General features: G+C 34.3%; 1 protein-coding gene across 2 annotated transcripts in view; it reads right to left on the minus strand.

Annotated features, from left to right (window-relative positions):
* The window catches only part of LOC106713244 (bone morphogenetic protein receptor type-1B), a 92496-nt gene that overhangs the window by 16296 nt on the left and 60459 nt on the right, over positions 1 to 15741 (minus strand). Inside the window, exon 2 of one of the 2 annotated variants that reach the window (XM_014505994.2) lies at positions 3271 to 3345. The exons of the other annotated variant lie outside the window; for it this stretch is intronic. Within the exon in view, the coding sequence (XP_014361480.1) occupies positions 3271 to 3283 (13 nt within the window). The 5' untranslated portion in view covers positions 3284 to 3345. The remainder of the gene's footprint in view (positions 1 to 3270; positions 3346 to 15741) is intronic. 2 annotated transcript variants of the gene reach the window in all.

The raw sequence follows: 15741 nt of genomic DNA on the forward strand, positions 1-15741 counted from the left end.
GCAAGACCAGTTTATGAACTGACTGCAACATAGAGTTTGTGCATTTTCAATATATGAAAGCTTTTACAACCAGCTGGTATGTCAACCAATGTGAAGAAAAGCGTCAAATCTGTTGATTGGGTTGATATGTTGCCGGTACGTTTCACCTGCAAGTCTACCGTCGCGCGGGATAATCGGCGACAGGGGCGCGGCTCGCAGATAGTGTTGCTATTTTCGTCAAGTGTGTCACGCGCTAACTTCGCCGCGGCTTTGCACAGACTAACACAAGTCAGAGTGTTCACATAAACATTAAATAAATGTACATATAAAATTATAATTAGACATCATAAATAGGTATTTTATTGGAACGAAGTTCCGTATCGCGCGTTGTGAAAGGGGGCTAGACGGAAAAAATTCTTACGAAAAGTTGTCACAACACTTTTTGTTATAGTAAGTGCGCTACTTCACCATGGCAACGACGTGACAATATATAACGAAAATTCATAGAAATAAAATGTACTTCTTGTGAAGACTTAAGTTTTTTATTTATAGAATAAACATTGGTTCCTTCACTAATTAATTGAAAGGAACTTCGTTCCATCTGGATGTCCCTTGACACCTCTCAAGTTATTTATTTTGGTTTAGGGTTATTTAAATATAATACTTTTAAATGTAGGAGAATAGTTAAGTAATCGTTGAATCACAATTGTTTATCGCATCAATATAACTATTACGCATGTTAATGAATGGTTCGTAAAGAATTATAATCAGAATGTATGAACTTTATCAACTACGATAATTTGAGTTACAACATACATACATTCAAGCTTTGTAATGTTGTTTTAATGAATATGAATAATAAACTCCATACATTGATGAGACAATGGTAAAACGGTAAACTTTACAACATTAGTAATAGATGAATAATATGGGTTTTTTATAGTCTACGTCATACTAATAGAATTCACTTTGATATTTTAGTATTTTTTTAATACATAAATTAAAAAAAAAAAACTTGAGAGGTGTGAAGGGACACCCGGATGGAACGAAGTTCCTTTCGATTAATTAGTGAAGGAACCAATGTTTATTCTATGAATAAAAACTTAAGTCTTCACAAGAAGTACATTTTCTTTCTATGAATTTTCGTTATATATTGTCACGTCGTTGCCATGGTGAAGTAGCGCTCATTTGTCATTAACATACTTACTATAGCAAAAAGTGTCGTGACAACTTTTCGTAAGAATTTTTTCCGTCTAGCCCCCTTTCACAACGCGCGATAAGGAACTTCGTTCCAAAAACATATCTCTTGAGGTGAGTAATACATCATTTTCAAATTAACTATCACACTGCTATATATGAACTTCGATTACTAATGGAATTATTTTCAGGTAACTTATAGAAATTGTCATGAAAATGAATAATTATAGAACTCTACAATCAAATAATATATTTTAAAATTTCAATACGATGGCTATGTAATATAGATAATCTCTCTAATCAGCATTAATCTGTGCAAAAAACAGTATTCGCGGAAGGGTTCCTAGTATCTACGAGAGCGATCGTTCTACCCGCCACAAGGTTACACGATTCCAACGACTGTGTTCCAAACTGCGCAGTTACGATATCATGATAAGGTGAAAAGTAATCGATGATAACGCACGGAAACAAAGACACGTAATTTAGTTCAGATATACTTTATCGACCAGATAAAGACGGCATTACAAAATGTACCTATTATGCATTAACATAAAGTCTACATTGCGACCTCATAGGAACGGAATTAACAGTATAGATATAGTGTTATGAATGATAAGAAACCAATAATAAACAAAATATTTGTTTTTGAAATACGTTAAAAATGACAAAAATCTCAGTTTGTTTTTTTCTGCCTAAATTCTAGCTTGAGTTACTTCTTAAATTGATCATTACGTGTACTATATGGTATATAGCAGCATCATACTAAACAATAACTTTATAAAATGAACCTAAAAAAAATCGTTGGTAAGATTGACTGACATGTGTCAGTCAGTTTTACATAAACGACTGACAGTAGAGAGAAACGTGTCAAAAGCGGCAAAGCTGATGTGGGCGACGCGACCGCGAGGTGAAGTCATTGTGCAACGCTTCACACACTGACAGACATTGTTGTATTTAAACTACGATAATTCGTTACCAACCGATAAAATTTAAAGTTTTATTTGATCATAACATATTCACTAATATTAAATCAAATATACCTTCAAATTAAAAAGTGATGGATTACCAGCATTCACTAGATTAAAACTAAAAAAAATGTCTTAGAGACGCATATTCATGTTTTTTTTTGACCAACTGAAGACTAACCTAATTAAAATAACTATCATTAATACAAATCGCTGTAACCGCGATATAAAAGAAATCGTTATTACTGAAGAAAACCAGACGTTGCAAGATTAGCTAATTATTATTTTTTTCTTTGAACTAGAGTCGACGATCTTTCTTAGAACGTCTACAAAAATATATATATATTTTTAAACGAGCTGTGATATGTTAGTGTTTAATTAACTCGGAATTCGTGGTAATTAACAACCGAAATTATTAAAAACCTTACAGTCGAAGAAGTTTATTTCATACCCATTCCATTAAATATAATTTGGCGCTCACAACGCAATTAGGTGGAAAACTTATCTTAGCAATATACATAAGTGATAAATTATGGGTCTTATAGTGACAGTTTTCTATTCGATATTCGATCCTAAGTGGGAAAGTAATTTAATTCTTCAACTGTACACGTCTGCAGGGACTGGTTTGTGCGGCGCCGAAAAGCCGACGTCGGTACGGGAAACGTAAAAACACGTGAACAATACCGAAGCGAACCTTTAATTAGAACAATTATTTTAAGGCAACGCAACTAATTTCTTAAAATCCAAACAAGAACTACGAACTTTGTTGCCTGATTGTACCTGCGATACGAGAAACGATTCCATATGAAGCAGAAAGATGAAACACTAACAGTCCAAAAAATTAAGTTAAAGGGAAAAATATTACGTCACAGGTCACAGTAGTAAATATGTTTCTGAACTTTCATAGTTTCCTGTTTCCGTGAAATACAAAACTCACTTCCAAGTAATCTGCTAACAAAAACGGATATGTCTAATTAATTTAATTATTATAATTATTAATTACCATAACTACAATTTATTCCCCACGATAAATATATTGCCCGATAATTAAATTATAAAAAAACATAAGCAAATATGATAACCTCCGAAATTCTTAGGAATTATGTACCGCTTTCAAAAGCAACCTTACCAGATGGCGCCATGATGTTTCTAATTTTGATTAGCTATGTCTTGGTTGGTTTCTTTAAGCATTGTTTAAACGTACCTGTAACAAAAAAGTCATTACATAAATATTAAGTAAGATTTAAGATTTCCCTCATATGAAATACAATATCTAGATTATATTTAAGTCGTCTAAATCTTATCTGAGCTTCCGTTATTGAGCACAGCAAGCTCCTTAATGTAGGCAACATTCAGTTCTTACTGAAACAAAGATGTAGCTTTCTTCAAACATGAGACAATTTCACCACAGCGCAATTAATGTTATAAAAATAAAATTTTCAACAGTATGTTACATAATTCTTAAAATTAAAATGGACTATTAAATAAATCAAACAACTATAATTATCCATAAAATTGTATAAATAGATCTTATGTCTATAGCAATAGAATTCAATTTCGTTTGTATCAAGCCAAATGCGACATTTAAGCTCAGGTAACACCCACGTATAAGAAAGTAATGGAGTGACGCCTGAGGGTATTGAGATATCAGTCTAGTGTGCGACGACCAGCATCGGCCAGGGGCTAAAGGTCAACGTGTAATAACACACGTAAACATCAAGATGGATTCTTCGATACTTAATGAGACTGAATACGGTAATTCTGTTGCTTCGGAATTCATAAGTGATTTTATAATAACAAGATTTACTTTAGACAATTTTAACATTTACGACTGGTATTTTAATGATATGTATAACTTGTTATTCAATTCAAAAACATCCATATTGATTCATTCACAACTTCAGAAGGTTCCAAAGAAAATATTTGGAAATGTTATTAGTTTTTTAAGCATCCATAACTTTTTGATTTCAAACATCTTCAATCATCTAAAGGAATATTATTAATACATTGGTTACACTCTTTACGAAAAATATACCTATAGTTCTAAGCACAGCCTGGCGCCAGTCTTGACCGAGCATAAACTATTGGTCAGTTGCTACGACCACCGACGTAGCCACATGAAAGCGCCGCGCAAGGAAAATCCTCATCTATTAAATAGTCGTTGCATTTTTTATACGCTAAAGTTGTAAGAACCCCTTTCCACTTGTGAGACTTTCGTCTCTTTTAACTTCTGCTATTAGCAATTTATGTACCACTAGCGTTTCTATAACTGTCGTTGACATAACAGTTGCCCGTATAGTAGTGGAAAAAGGGTCTAAGCTATAATTACGTCGCTTAGCTCGAGATTCGCTGCATTAAAAACCGATTGACATACAACTGCGGCGCACTGACGACGTTTTGTAATGCAATATTGGTAATTAATCCATACATACATACTATATACCGGATAGATTAATTACAACTATATTTAATTATCAATTAAAAAGGTTTCGAGTTTCTTGTTCGTATACGACAGAAAAACTTTCAGAAAAACAATTCATCTGAGTAACCTAAAATTATTGTTGACTAGCTGTCGTCCGAGACTCTGTTCGCGCGAAATTAAAGAAAAACGTAATAAATAGCCTGTGTGTTCTTCCAGACTGTCAACTATATATATGCCAAATTTCATCCGTTGAGCTGTTCCAAAGACATCTTTAAACAAACATCCATCCATCCAAACATTCGCATTTATAATATTAGTAAGATATTAAGGTTGTTGTTGTTGTTGGTTATTTCTTTGTTTACAAGAGTTCATGTTACTAGTATTATAAACGCTGACGGAGTCGTGGGCGACAGCTAGTAATACATATTTAGAAATTGACCCGGCCCCTTAGAAAACCATCACAACAATATTTCTTTCTGAATCAAATCTATTCAGCAGTATAACTATGTAACGAATTCTAATTTGTCTACTTCCGACAAGATAATTTTTAATTCAAAAGAATGTTTTACGGTATTGTGGTTATAAATGAGAGTTGAATTTGAACTAAGATATACTACAAGCAATCTAATTTCTAAACTTGTACCGATGACCACCAAAACACGTCGTAACCGGAAACATAAAGCAACATTTGCTAGACATTCATTAACATATAACGCTCGGAGCGGTATGGTTCCGAAATCGATACAAATTCGAGAGTGGGCCGGATAGCGCGTAGGCGGAATCGAACCTTTGACCGCTGGGCTAGTGGGCAAAGCGCGTGTCGCAACATCGCACTAACGGACCTTTAGAAATTGTGAACCACACTAATATCGTTAAACTATTCAAATTTAAAATAAACCGCCCACAGTCCTTTGAAACTGTTCTTTCGACATCCTTCACCTATGACGTTTTATGCTTATTGCTTCTATTCTATTCTGGTCGATTAATCGACAGTTAATACTGATATTATTCTTATGCTGGTGGTCTTTATAGTCTTAAGGTGTATACTAAACTATTATTAACTGAGTTGCAGAAATCGACGAACTTTTACCGATAATAATTCTATGCAAGACTGAGCAAGTTTTGATGTAGAAAATCCGTCATTAAATATATATTTATCAGCGATCAAATCAGATATTAAACGACACTCATCGGGTAACAAAACGTAAATACTAGGGTTTACAAAACACTTAAAATACATCATCATCTACAATTATAACAGTGGTAGACGCCAGCAACACAACATCTGTTGAACTAATGGTACGGCTCACCCGGTGCAAACCAAACCACACAGAAGACACCTGTCAAGTGTAAGTAATTCTGAATTTCGTCTGATGAGTTTGCGTTCTGGAGGCATAATTATATTCATCTTTCCCTTTCCACTCCTTTCTTACAAGGAAAGATGGAATGGGAAGGTGGATTTAATGGAAGGGGAATAAAATATTCTATTTCTGTGCGTCTCCTACTCGATTAAAGGTAGGCAAAAGCATCTACAATTGCGGATGTCTAAGAACAGCACTCGCTTCGCCATTTCGGCGAAATCAGGTGGTCGCTTGCTTGTTTACCACCTTATAATATAACATATATACGTCAACATAATTCGTCCATTAAAATTATTTTTCTCTAGTGAAACGTAAACATTAGTAAATCTCTATATTTATAATACCCACGGTGTGGGTGTCACTGGTCACTGCTTTTGATAACTGATACGTGAAACTTCACTTGCATCAAACTTGTATCTTTAAGTTACAATTTAAGTGACAATAGCACTTAAGTGTTACCCATACTGGCAATTCCATTATCGATTAAGTGATAACTAATGGATTATAGAGTGGAAATAAGTTTTTGTTTAAATTATATACATCAAAGAAATATTATTGACCAAATATGCTTCTGCAGCTTTGCGCGATATATATAGATTTTTTTTTGTTAATAGTAAAATTATTTAAATGTGAAGCTATCTTTCTGCTTGAATTTTAAAAATAGGCATGAAGCCATACATTACATCAGGTTTTATACAAAAAGTCCCATCTTCTATCCGGCTCGAAAACAACTTCCCACAAAATTCGAATCACTAATAATTCTGAAACCTAATAATTTAACGATCAAAATTTTTAATTTCCTCGGTCGAGTGGACAAATCGGTAACGCGATACTATCCGAACGTTAAATTCGATCCGGCGCGAAAAAAAAACGAAGATGGCGGTGCGCACGATTGTGTTTCCCTCCAAAACTTAGGGAGATTTTTTTACATTTTGTTATCCGAGTTAAATTTGGGTAAAAATGTGTGGAACCATGACTGCTTTTTATAATCCGGCAATACATATGTAACAGAAGAGCCTTAAGGTAACATAAAATAAAAGGTGTCTCCAGAACTGCTGTTATTTGGCATAGATGTAGAACATAGTCTGGAAGAACATATAGGCAGGCTACTTTTTTTTTATTTTACTCCTCGTGGCCGGAGTCGCGGGCGACGTCTAGTTTAATCATAATTAAGCGTATTTATTGTGACGCTATCATTTTCTCAAATCAAACAATTTATTGATTGCTCTGCCGCCCACTGAACTGTCATTTACTATCAGCCCGATTACATAGATAAAATAGCAGCTACTACTATACGAGACTATTAGGAAATAGTTCGAGGTCCATAAGGTCCGCCGACGCAAAGAGGAGGCTACTCGACCTGACTGCGGTAGAAAGTTCCACCCACGCACCACCAGGGGTCACACTCCTACGCACTCACGTACAACTCGAGACCTCTCATCTACCTATTCGTACGAATGACAATTGTTTCAACGGCTCTTTACTCGTGTAATTGTAAACAAGTCACGTACACTTTAGTCAAAGATTTCAATCAAAGCTCAGTATTCCCGCCAATCGTTTGCCCCCTTATCTTATAATAAAAACTACTAACCGTAAAATTACACTGTCGTTCTTTTGAAAACATAGAAACAGCAATCTATATATATAAAAGAAAGTCGTGTTAGTTACACTATTTATAACTCAAGAACGGCTGAATCGATTTGACTGAAAATTGGTGGGCAGGTAGCTTAGAACCAGGAAATGGACATAGGATTTTTACCCCGTTTTCTATTTTTAATTTCGCGCGGACGAAGGCGCAGGTAAAAGCTAGTATTTTAATAAAATTGAAACGGCATTGGAATATTACGTTGATTCTACTGCAACGTGTTGATGTGTAAATTACCATTCAAAATTCTTTCACACAAAGATAAATAACATATCGTTGAACTTAGACTTGTTGTTACTTACTCAAGTTAACGGTTTTCAATTTGTACAATCTCACTACAATTCTTTTCGTTTATTTACAACGATAAAGCTATATTTGTGTTTGGATATTATGGCCACAATTACTTGCATTAGCCCCATCAATTCTTCAGCAATTAACTTGACATTTATATAAAAAGTACCTATATATTCAAAGAAACAGACTATGACTTTACACCTACGGTATAGTAAAGAGTATAAATATAATTCCTAATTAATGTTTTCTCAGCCCACTATAGCCAAGTGTCAGAGGTTATCCACCCACCATAGATATCTCAAAATCTCTAAGAATCGTCCTCCGCACTGAAGACAACCCACCTTCACGACTGTTACAAAAGGAAGGTGGGCGAAGAGAATACGTTTGTTTGTCTGTGGTATCAAAGTTAGAGCTTTCGTAAACGAAAATTCAATCAATTATAATCATTCATTTCCCTTATTGTCTAGTACTCTTTTACTGTAGGTTTCAACAGCACTGCAACTGGTTACCGTGGGTTTTTGAGACCATAATCTTCTTCCAAAACGAAGATTTTGATCTTAGAAGGTCACGGTTATATATACAAAAACATACTGCTACATGAGTTTTTTCAGATACAGAGAACAGATGACAAATTCTTTGTATAAAAACAATAAAAAATATTTATAATCTGTACTTGATTATATAATATTATATATTGAATATGGTAATTTAAAATGATAAATTAGTTCAATGAACCTAACGGTACCATATCAGTAAGAAGGAATCTTTTATAGTACATCGTGACATAGTCATTTTGAACTCATAATTTGATAATATTGTGAGATAAATGAATGTATTACATAACATATTAAAAAATAAACATTTTATAATAATTCATCAACAATAATTTTAAAGATGGGAAATGCATTAGAATTCATAGTTTACTTTAGTTAAACTAGACTATATAGCCGCTATAGAAACTAAAACTATAAAAAATAAAACTTACATAAATTATTTATAGCACGCCATAATAAGAAACATATTAAGTTAAGCGTTTCTCGTGGCGAGAGATCTAAAGGAGCAGTGGACGCAGTCGTTGCACGTGCGGGAATATGTCGGGGCAGTGTCAAATAATGCGCAGGTTTTACACCGGCTACACGTAAAGATTCTAGAGATCGACTTTCTAACAAAACGGCGACAAGCACTTTATGCATATAGGGTATGATTGCACTAACGCATTGTCCGGAGAGCGGTCTAAACAATAGTGTCCGTGAGTTCTCACAGTTGAAACACTTGTATTAAAACATAAACTAACTAATGTCAACATACCTAATAATATGAAATAACCATTTTTTTTAAACTGATAGCCCAAGTGCACTAAACACCTGTTTGTGTTCGATACATATTCAGTATTCAATGATCAATGAAAACGAATTGCATTTTATGCAAATATTAACTGTTTTCCTAAACTTTGTTTTCCAGAATATTTTTTGATTTTTCTACAGCTATCGATATCATTATGACACGAATATATTTAAGTTAATATAAAATCGAGGAAACGTAAATAAAAATTAACCTAAATCATACCTAATCAGTAGCTCAGATATAAATTTTATGATTCAATCATCGTTGTTTATCAACAAAAATACAGACAAAAAAAACCTCCCAAATTTTAAAGCTATAAAAATGATATAAATTTCTACAAGACAAATTTAATATCTTAAAATTGAAACTAATCATAATAAATTCGGATGATCAATGTAATAATAAACTAGGAGCGAAACACACCTGTTCATTCAGACTGTCGAATGTTGCGAAATTTATAAACGAACGCGACGGAAACTGGTTCCTAATATCATTAGTTATAATTCAATGTTCCTCATCTACATGAAATAAAAACAACTTCGAATCTAACTAGCTGTTACTCGTACAAATCACTACATCGATAAAGAAGTAAATAATGATAAAAAAAAATTATACAAAAATATGGTAGCTATCTGTCCTACGCAATCTTCAATCCTAAAAGCCTTTCTAGAGGAATATGATTGAAGTATTTATAACGTGTAATTTGCAAGTCCGATGCATTCGATGATTTATGTATCCAAAATCTCTCTAGTGCGCTTGTAATTAGTTGAACATGTTGGTATTTTGCGAAGAATACAGTAGTACTTCCACATATATCTTTAAAAACCTTTTATTTGTCGTAAAATAGCTGGTGCAGAAATTTTAAGAGACGGTAAATTTGTCTCTTGTCGTCATTATATCGCTTCACACTACACCAATGTGTGTGTCACTACAAGAAAAAAAAATGTTTACGAATGATGCAAGAAACTCCAGACGAAAATAATCATAACGCCACATTCCTCGCAATAACGAACATCAATTTTAGAATCATTTATATACGTAAGAGATTTCAAAAGTTTTAACTTAATAGTTGCTACCAAATATAGTAACTGAACTAAACATCTTTCAAGTAAACAAGTCAAACAAAGATAAAGTTCGATTTGCAGTAAGTCACGTATCGTTGTAAAAGAGATTAGAAATGAAATCGATAGATAGGCAGCTGCAATTTACAGATTTTGAGACGACCTGGAACACTTCAAGAGAAAGTACATACCTTCAAAAATATTCACTGACATATAAAATCGTAACCGATAACAATGATTTATGTAGCATACATGATTTGTTTTTGGTATGTGAACGAGGGCAAATGACATCTTAAAACTACACTTTATATCGTAGGAATAATTAACGAGGCAAACAGATCGTAGCTCTTAAGAGTGATAAGTACGCGTGAGACAGGTAGGTGTCGAAAAAAAAACTCGATCGAACCTAATGAATGAAGATTCGTGAGGCAAGTTATGCAAAGAAGCGAGACAGTCCATTGACGGCCGGCCATTGAGCAGTTAACGGTAACTAGGAGTGGTCGAGGCGAGTTCCGACCGCGATAGAGACCTGCTATCGCATGTTTTGGATGTGACGAAATTATTACAAGTGACAACATCATTGTTCAACAAGTAAGCAGGCGGCCGATAAAATATTTTACTTGTTTTGTGGAAAAAACGGCCTGTTAATTGTTACCATTGTAGTATATACTGTATTCTGTAAAGATACTAAAAGTATATATCAATGCTGGTCAATAGAGAAGAACAACTTATTACTACAGCTTATAAGATGATAGAAACATATAAGAAAAATAAGGAATATTTAATCGAAGATCTTGCTTACGACAATATAGCTTCTTCGATTGCTTAATTCAAACACATATTAGACTATATATCACGTTACGCCAATATCGATAGTACAAAACTAGTTTTAATTCGATGTATATTTTTTTTAATTTAGTTACCAGCAGGTGTGTGATCACGCCATGTTATTATAATGAAGTTTTTTTTGCGTGGGCAACATTTCACGAAGTGATATAGTCTGTATCGACGACCTGACATACATTAGAATCGGAAATCATTAAAGCCATACTCTTATAGCGATTAATATATGTTCTCACGATCTCATGATGAATTGGTAGAAACTAATGATGCCTTTCTAGAAGTCGTGTTAAAATTAATGTAACAGGAAATCTTAAAAATGTATATCAAAATGGACTTCCTTTGAATATGAAAGCAATTATTGTTTTAATTATATCCTGATTGATGTATTATCAAAGTTTAAAAATAAACTTTCAAGTTATGATTCAGATACGAGTAATTATCATTCTTAAGAACTTTATTATCGACACAATTTTTAAAAAAATTTTAAAATAAAAAAACTGAATCTCACGAAAACTGTTAATTATGGAAAAAGCTTGGCTTGACTCCTCTTACCTCTCATTAACTTGACTGTTCAGAGATAATATTTTAATTTCTTTATTAATTTAAATTAAAAGTATGTTTCATTATAAAATCTATCTCTCTAAAATGTAATCTTTTTCAAAACTGTAAGAAATATTTCGCGCTGTATGACTTTTCAGCAAATTTTCAGATAATAGTCGCTTTATATATATTTATCCATACCAAGATGTAGAAATATGCAGATACATTCAACATTACTGTAAAAGTCCGGTAAAAAATAATTCAGATTCTTCATTATATTATGATTACATACCTGAAACATAAACAATGATATGAATGTGACGTATTTACAGTTGTTACAGGTGTTAAATACCTATATAAAAGTGGGTTTCCACAGCGCAAGGAAGTGAAAACCTACGGTAATGTCTTATGACCACAAAGAAGTGAGAGGTCATGTTACGAACCAGTTTATTTGTGCTCTTGTCTCCGGATGTTGGTACATTCACTCAGCCAGCAATTATAAAGAAGTCGGTCACCGGTGGCACTGTCTGCGCTGACTAACTGTCCGAAATTAATAGACCTTTCTAAAGTCACGGGTGTGGCAAAGACCATATAAGATAAAAAGAAAATTTGTTAGATCAACAATACCCAATAAGCAAACTCACGTGTATTTAAAAACTGCACTTTTAGTAGAGTAAAGCTCTTCGTACACATGGCTACGTAAATCTTCGATACCGAGCGATTATAGTCTTTAAGCGACTTATGCAATACAATGTCATGGAAGTTACAATATCGCAATGTCGTACAGAGGCACGCAATGCCGACGTTTTCATCTTTCCTCGCTGACGCCAGTCTTTCGCTACCTATTTGTCAAGATTGTCGTGACAAAAATCACCGCGATTTCCAAAATGGCGAAGTTAATCAGGTGATATTTTATTTAAAGTAGTATTAGCCGTGTAGTCGCTATTCCCGTACTGAACAAATAGACGACCCGCGTCGATGTACGAAAGGTTTTTAAGTATCTCAACTAAAATGTCGACTCGATTCATGTTTTATACGTAAAAGGAAAAAGATAAGCCAGGGAAATTGCCGCATTGCGAGACAAAACAATAGCGACCGGCGCAGGCGAGACATAACATCGATATAGCAATGACTTCATAATTTCTCCGCACACATGGACACGCACACGACAAGCACACGGCGCGGCCGCGGCTTCCGGCCGCATCTGTGAATGACGCGTACGCATGTTTACTACCGTCCGCCTGTCCATCATTTGTGCACGGACTTGCGTCATCGCTACGGTTACCACGATTTGCAAATATTATTTTCATTTGTTTTATATAGTCAGACGCTATTGAAGTCTTAATTGTTTGTAATGCTATTGTTTGGACTGATGAAAACCTACTTCACTGCACTTAGATTGACGCACGCCTTGCTATGGTATTGAATGATCTGGATTGGATGTATGCTTAATTTTTTTACATTGTAAGACATCTACTATATCAAAACTTTGTTTATCTCCAAACGGACTGAGACTCGTGCTGCACATGGCTACAGTAGCGATAATTATTGCCTCAACATTGGCAACGGTGTTTGCGCATGACTACTTACTAAACCGCTTGCAATATTCTGCACGTGGAATTTTCATAAATACATAAATACATACATACATTTCATACATACAGCTAAACAGCTAACTGTAGTTAAAAATTGGTATATCGTGAATTATGTAATTTTAACGAACCTGCTAGCAAAAGCTGGCAAATCTGTCCTGTCTTAATTTGTCGTAGACGCTTATGGGCAGCGGCCACTTAGTGATCATAAGCGAAATCAAGTAGACTCTTGCTCCTTTCATAACATTTGATATAACTAATAGTAGAATGGACCAAAAAGACTATCCATGCTTTAGAAAATTGTAAAAAGTCAGTGTAAAGTTCAATAAATTGGTCACCCTAGCTATTGCGACTTGCTGACCGCTGCCAAAGAAACACCTCTAACGACATCGAACCAAAGATGGCGTAGGTCGCGGATACCTACGACAATATTTCTTTACATCTGACGTTGGTATTGTTGGTGTTTTATTTTCGGTACAAATAAATATGTAAGGACATATTTATTTACACTCTATCATCATCTCTCTATTTATTACACTCTCAAGTTTAACGTTGTCTCGTCCTACCTAATACAATCCAAGACAAACTTCTGATGGTCGATTTGTGGAACGAAAACGATATAATATTTTTTTTTTTAATAAAACATAAATAGTAAAAGAAAACATCAAAAAATGCGTCCATTTAATGTCTAACATTAATATGTAAAAGTTTTTTTCAGCCTTATCGGTCATTTTGCCTCATTCAATATTTGTCATCGGTTAAACATGGTTTTGAAATCATCTCATAAAATAATATAGCTATTAATTAAGCATAACTTTGAATACACTTCACGACTGTATTTATATCAACTTACAACATTGCTGCAAACAGCGGTTTCCTGACCGTTTCGTGGATCTGCAAACGTTGGCCAACAGCAATAAATAACATTTGCTTCCAGTTGGCACATGGCCAGAGATAGGCTAGTTAACAGAGGCATCACTGTCACGAGTTCTTCCATGACCGGTGTCGTTTGCATGTACTAAATGTCTACACGTGTCGTATAGATAACTAATGTTACTTCGGATTCAATAATCACAGCGTATTCTTGTGCAGGTGCAACAAAAGTTGAAAATTAATAGTTTTGGGGAAAATAACTAGAAGAAAACCAGGCTCATTTGTGACTTTAGTATCACATTAGGATGGTATACATTTTTATGCTTCTATTACTAACGTTAATCTGCAATCTTGTAAGAATGTATTCAAGTAATACTCAGCCCACTCGAGCAATGTAAAGTGAATCGAGTAAAGTCGGGCGTGTCTACAATAAATCGGGCTGCTATCGCTGCAATACGTTTACAGATAAAGTACGACTCCGTTTCAACGCACCGTTTTATACAACCTGTTTGGACATTTAACTACATTCTATTCCTATGTACAATTTTCAACAATGCAGATGAATTTCAAACGAAACGAAAGAAATTAATGCTAATACAACTCTTGATATATTAAACAAATTTATGTTGATTGTTGCTCAACCTTTTATAGTAAAATAGAGTAACAAAACAGCTTCATAAAGTGATTTAAAAGTGTGCTAAATTAAACAGTGTATTCTTAAAAATTAGAACTTTCCCCTTAAACAAATCGTATCTTACATCACAATAACTTGTTAATAAATATCATTCAATCTTACAACATTAGAAATGCGAAAGTTTAGATGGATAGATGTTTGTTTGAAGGTATCTCCGGAACAGATCAACAGATCTTGATGAAATTTGGCACAGATGTGGAACATAGTCTGGAAGAATATATAGGCTATTTATTACGTTATTTTTTTAATTCCACGCGGACAAAGTCGCGGGCGACCGCTAGTTAATCATATAAATATTATTAGAGGGTTCAGTTATATCAGAGGCATTGCAAAGAGTAGCGTGCGAACTGACCGCGTGAATCTCACTTATCACAAATTTACATCACGTTTACACCGGAAGCTCACATGATGCACAACTTTCGAACGCGCATCCGTCTTTACATCTTAGGGGGCGTCCATAAATTACGTGAGGTGTTTAAGGGGGGGAGGGGGTCGAGTCAAATCTCATCTAATCTTACGTTGGAGGGAGGGGGGGGGTCTCAGCAAATATCACGGAATTTTTTTTCTGATTGAAACAAAAAAAAATGATCAGATGATTTTACTGAAAATCATATGGACATGTTGGTTCCAATAGTCTCTCTTGAGACCGTGCATGATTCTCCATGGACTGAATTAGAGTAGATACTCTTTTTTAATCTAAGTAGTTACGATTTAAGTATTCTATTGTTAAATTTTTATTAGACTTATAATTAAACTCTCAGCAACATTGATTACTAGTCATAACTAGTCGTAAATAAAAGCACGAAGCAAATTTGTTTTTTTCTTTTTACAATGACAATCCAACGCGTTTACGTAAGAAACTCACATTTTGAAAAATCTCACGTGAGATTGGGAGATGGGGGAGGGGGTTGAATAAAATCTCACGACATCT

The sequence above is a fragment of the Papilio machaon genome, chromosome 15, assembly GCF_912999745.1.
Source record: "Papilio machaon chromosome 15, ilPapMach1.1, whole genome shotgun sequence".
In the NCBI taxonomy this organism is placed as follows: Eukaryota; Metazoa; Arthropoda; class Insecta; order Lepidoptera; family Papilionidae; genus Papilio; species Papilio machaon.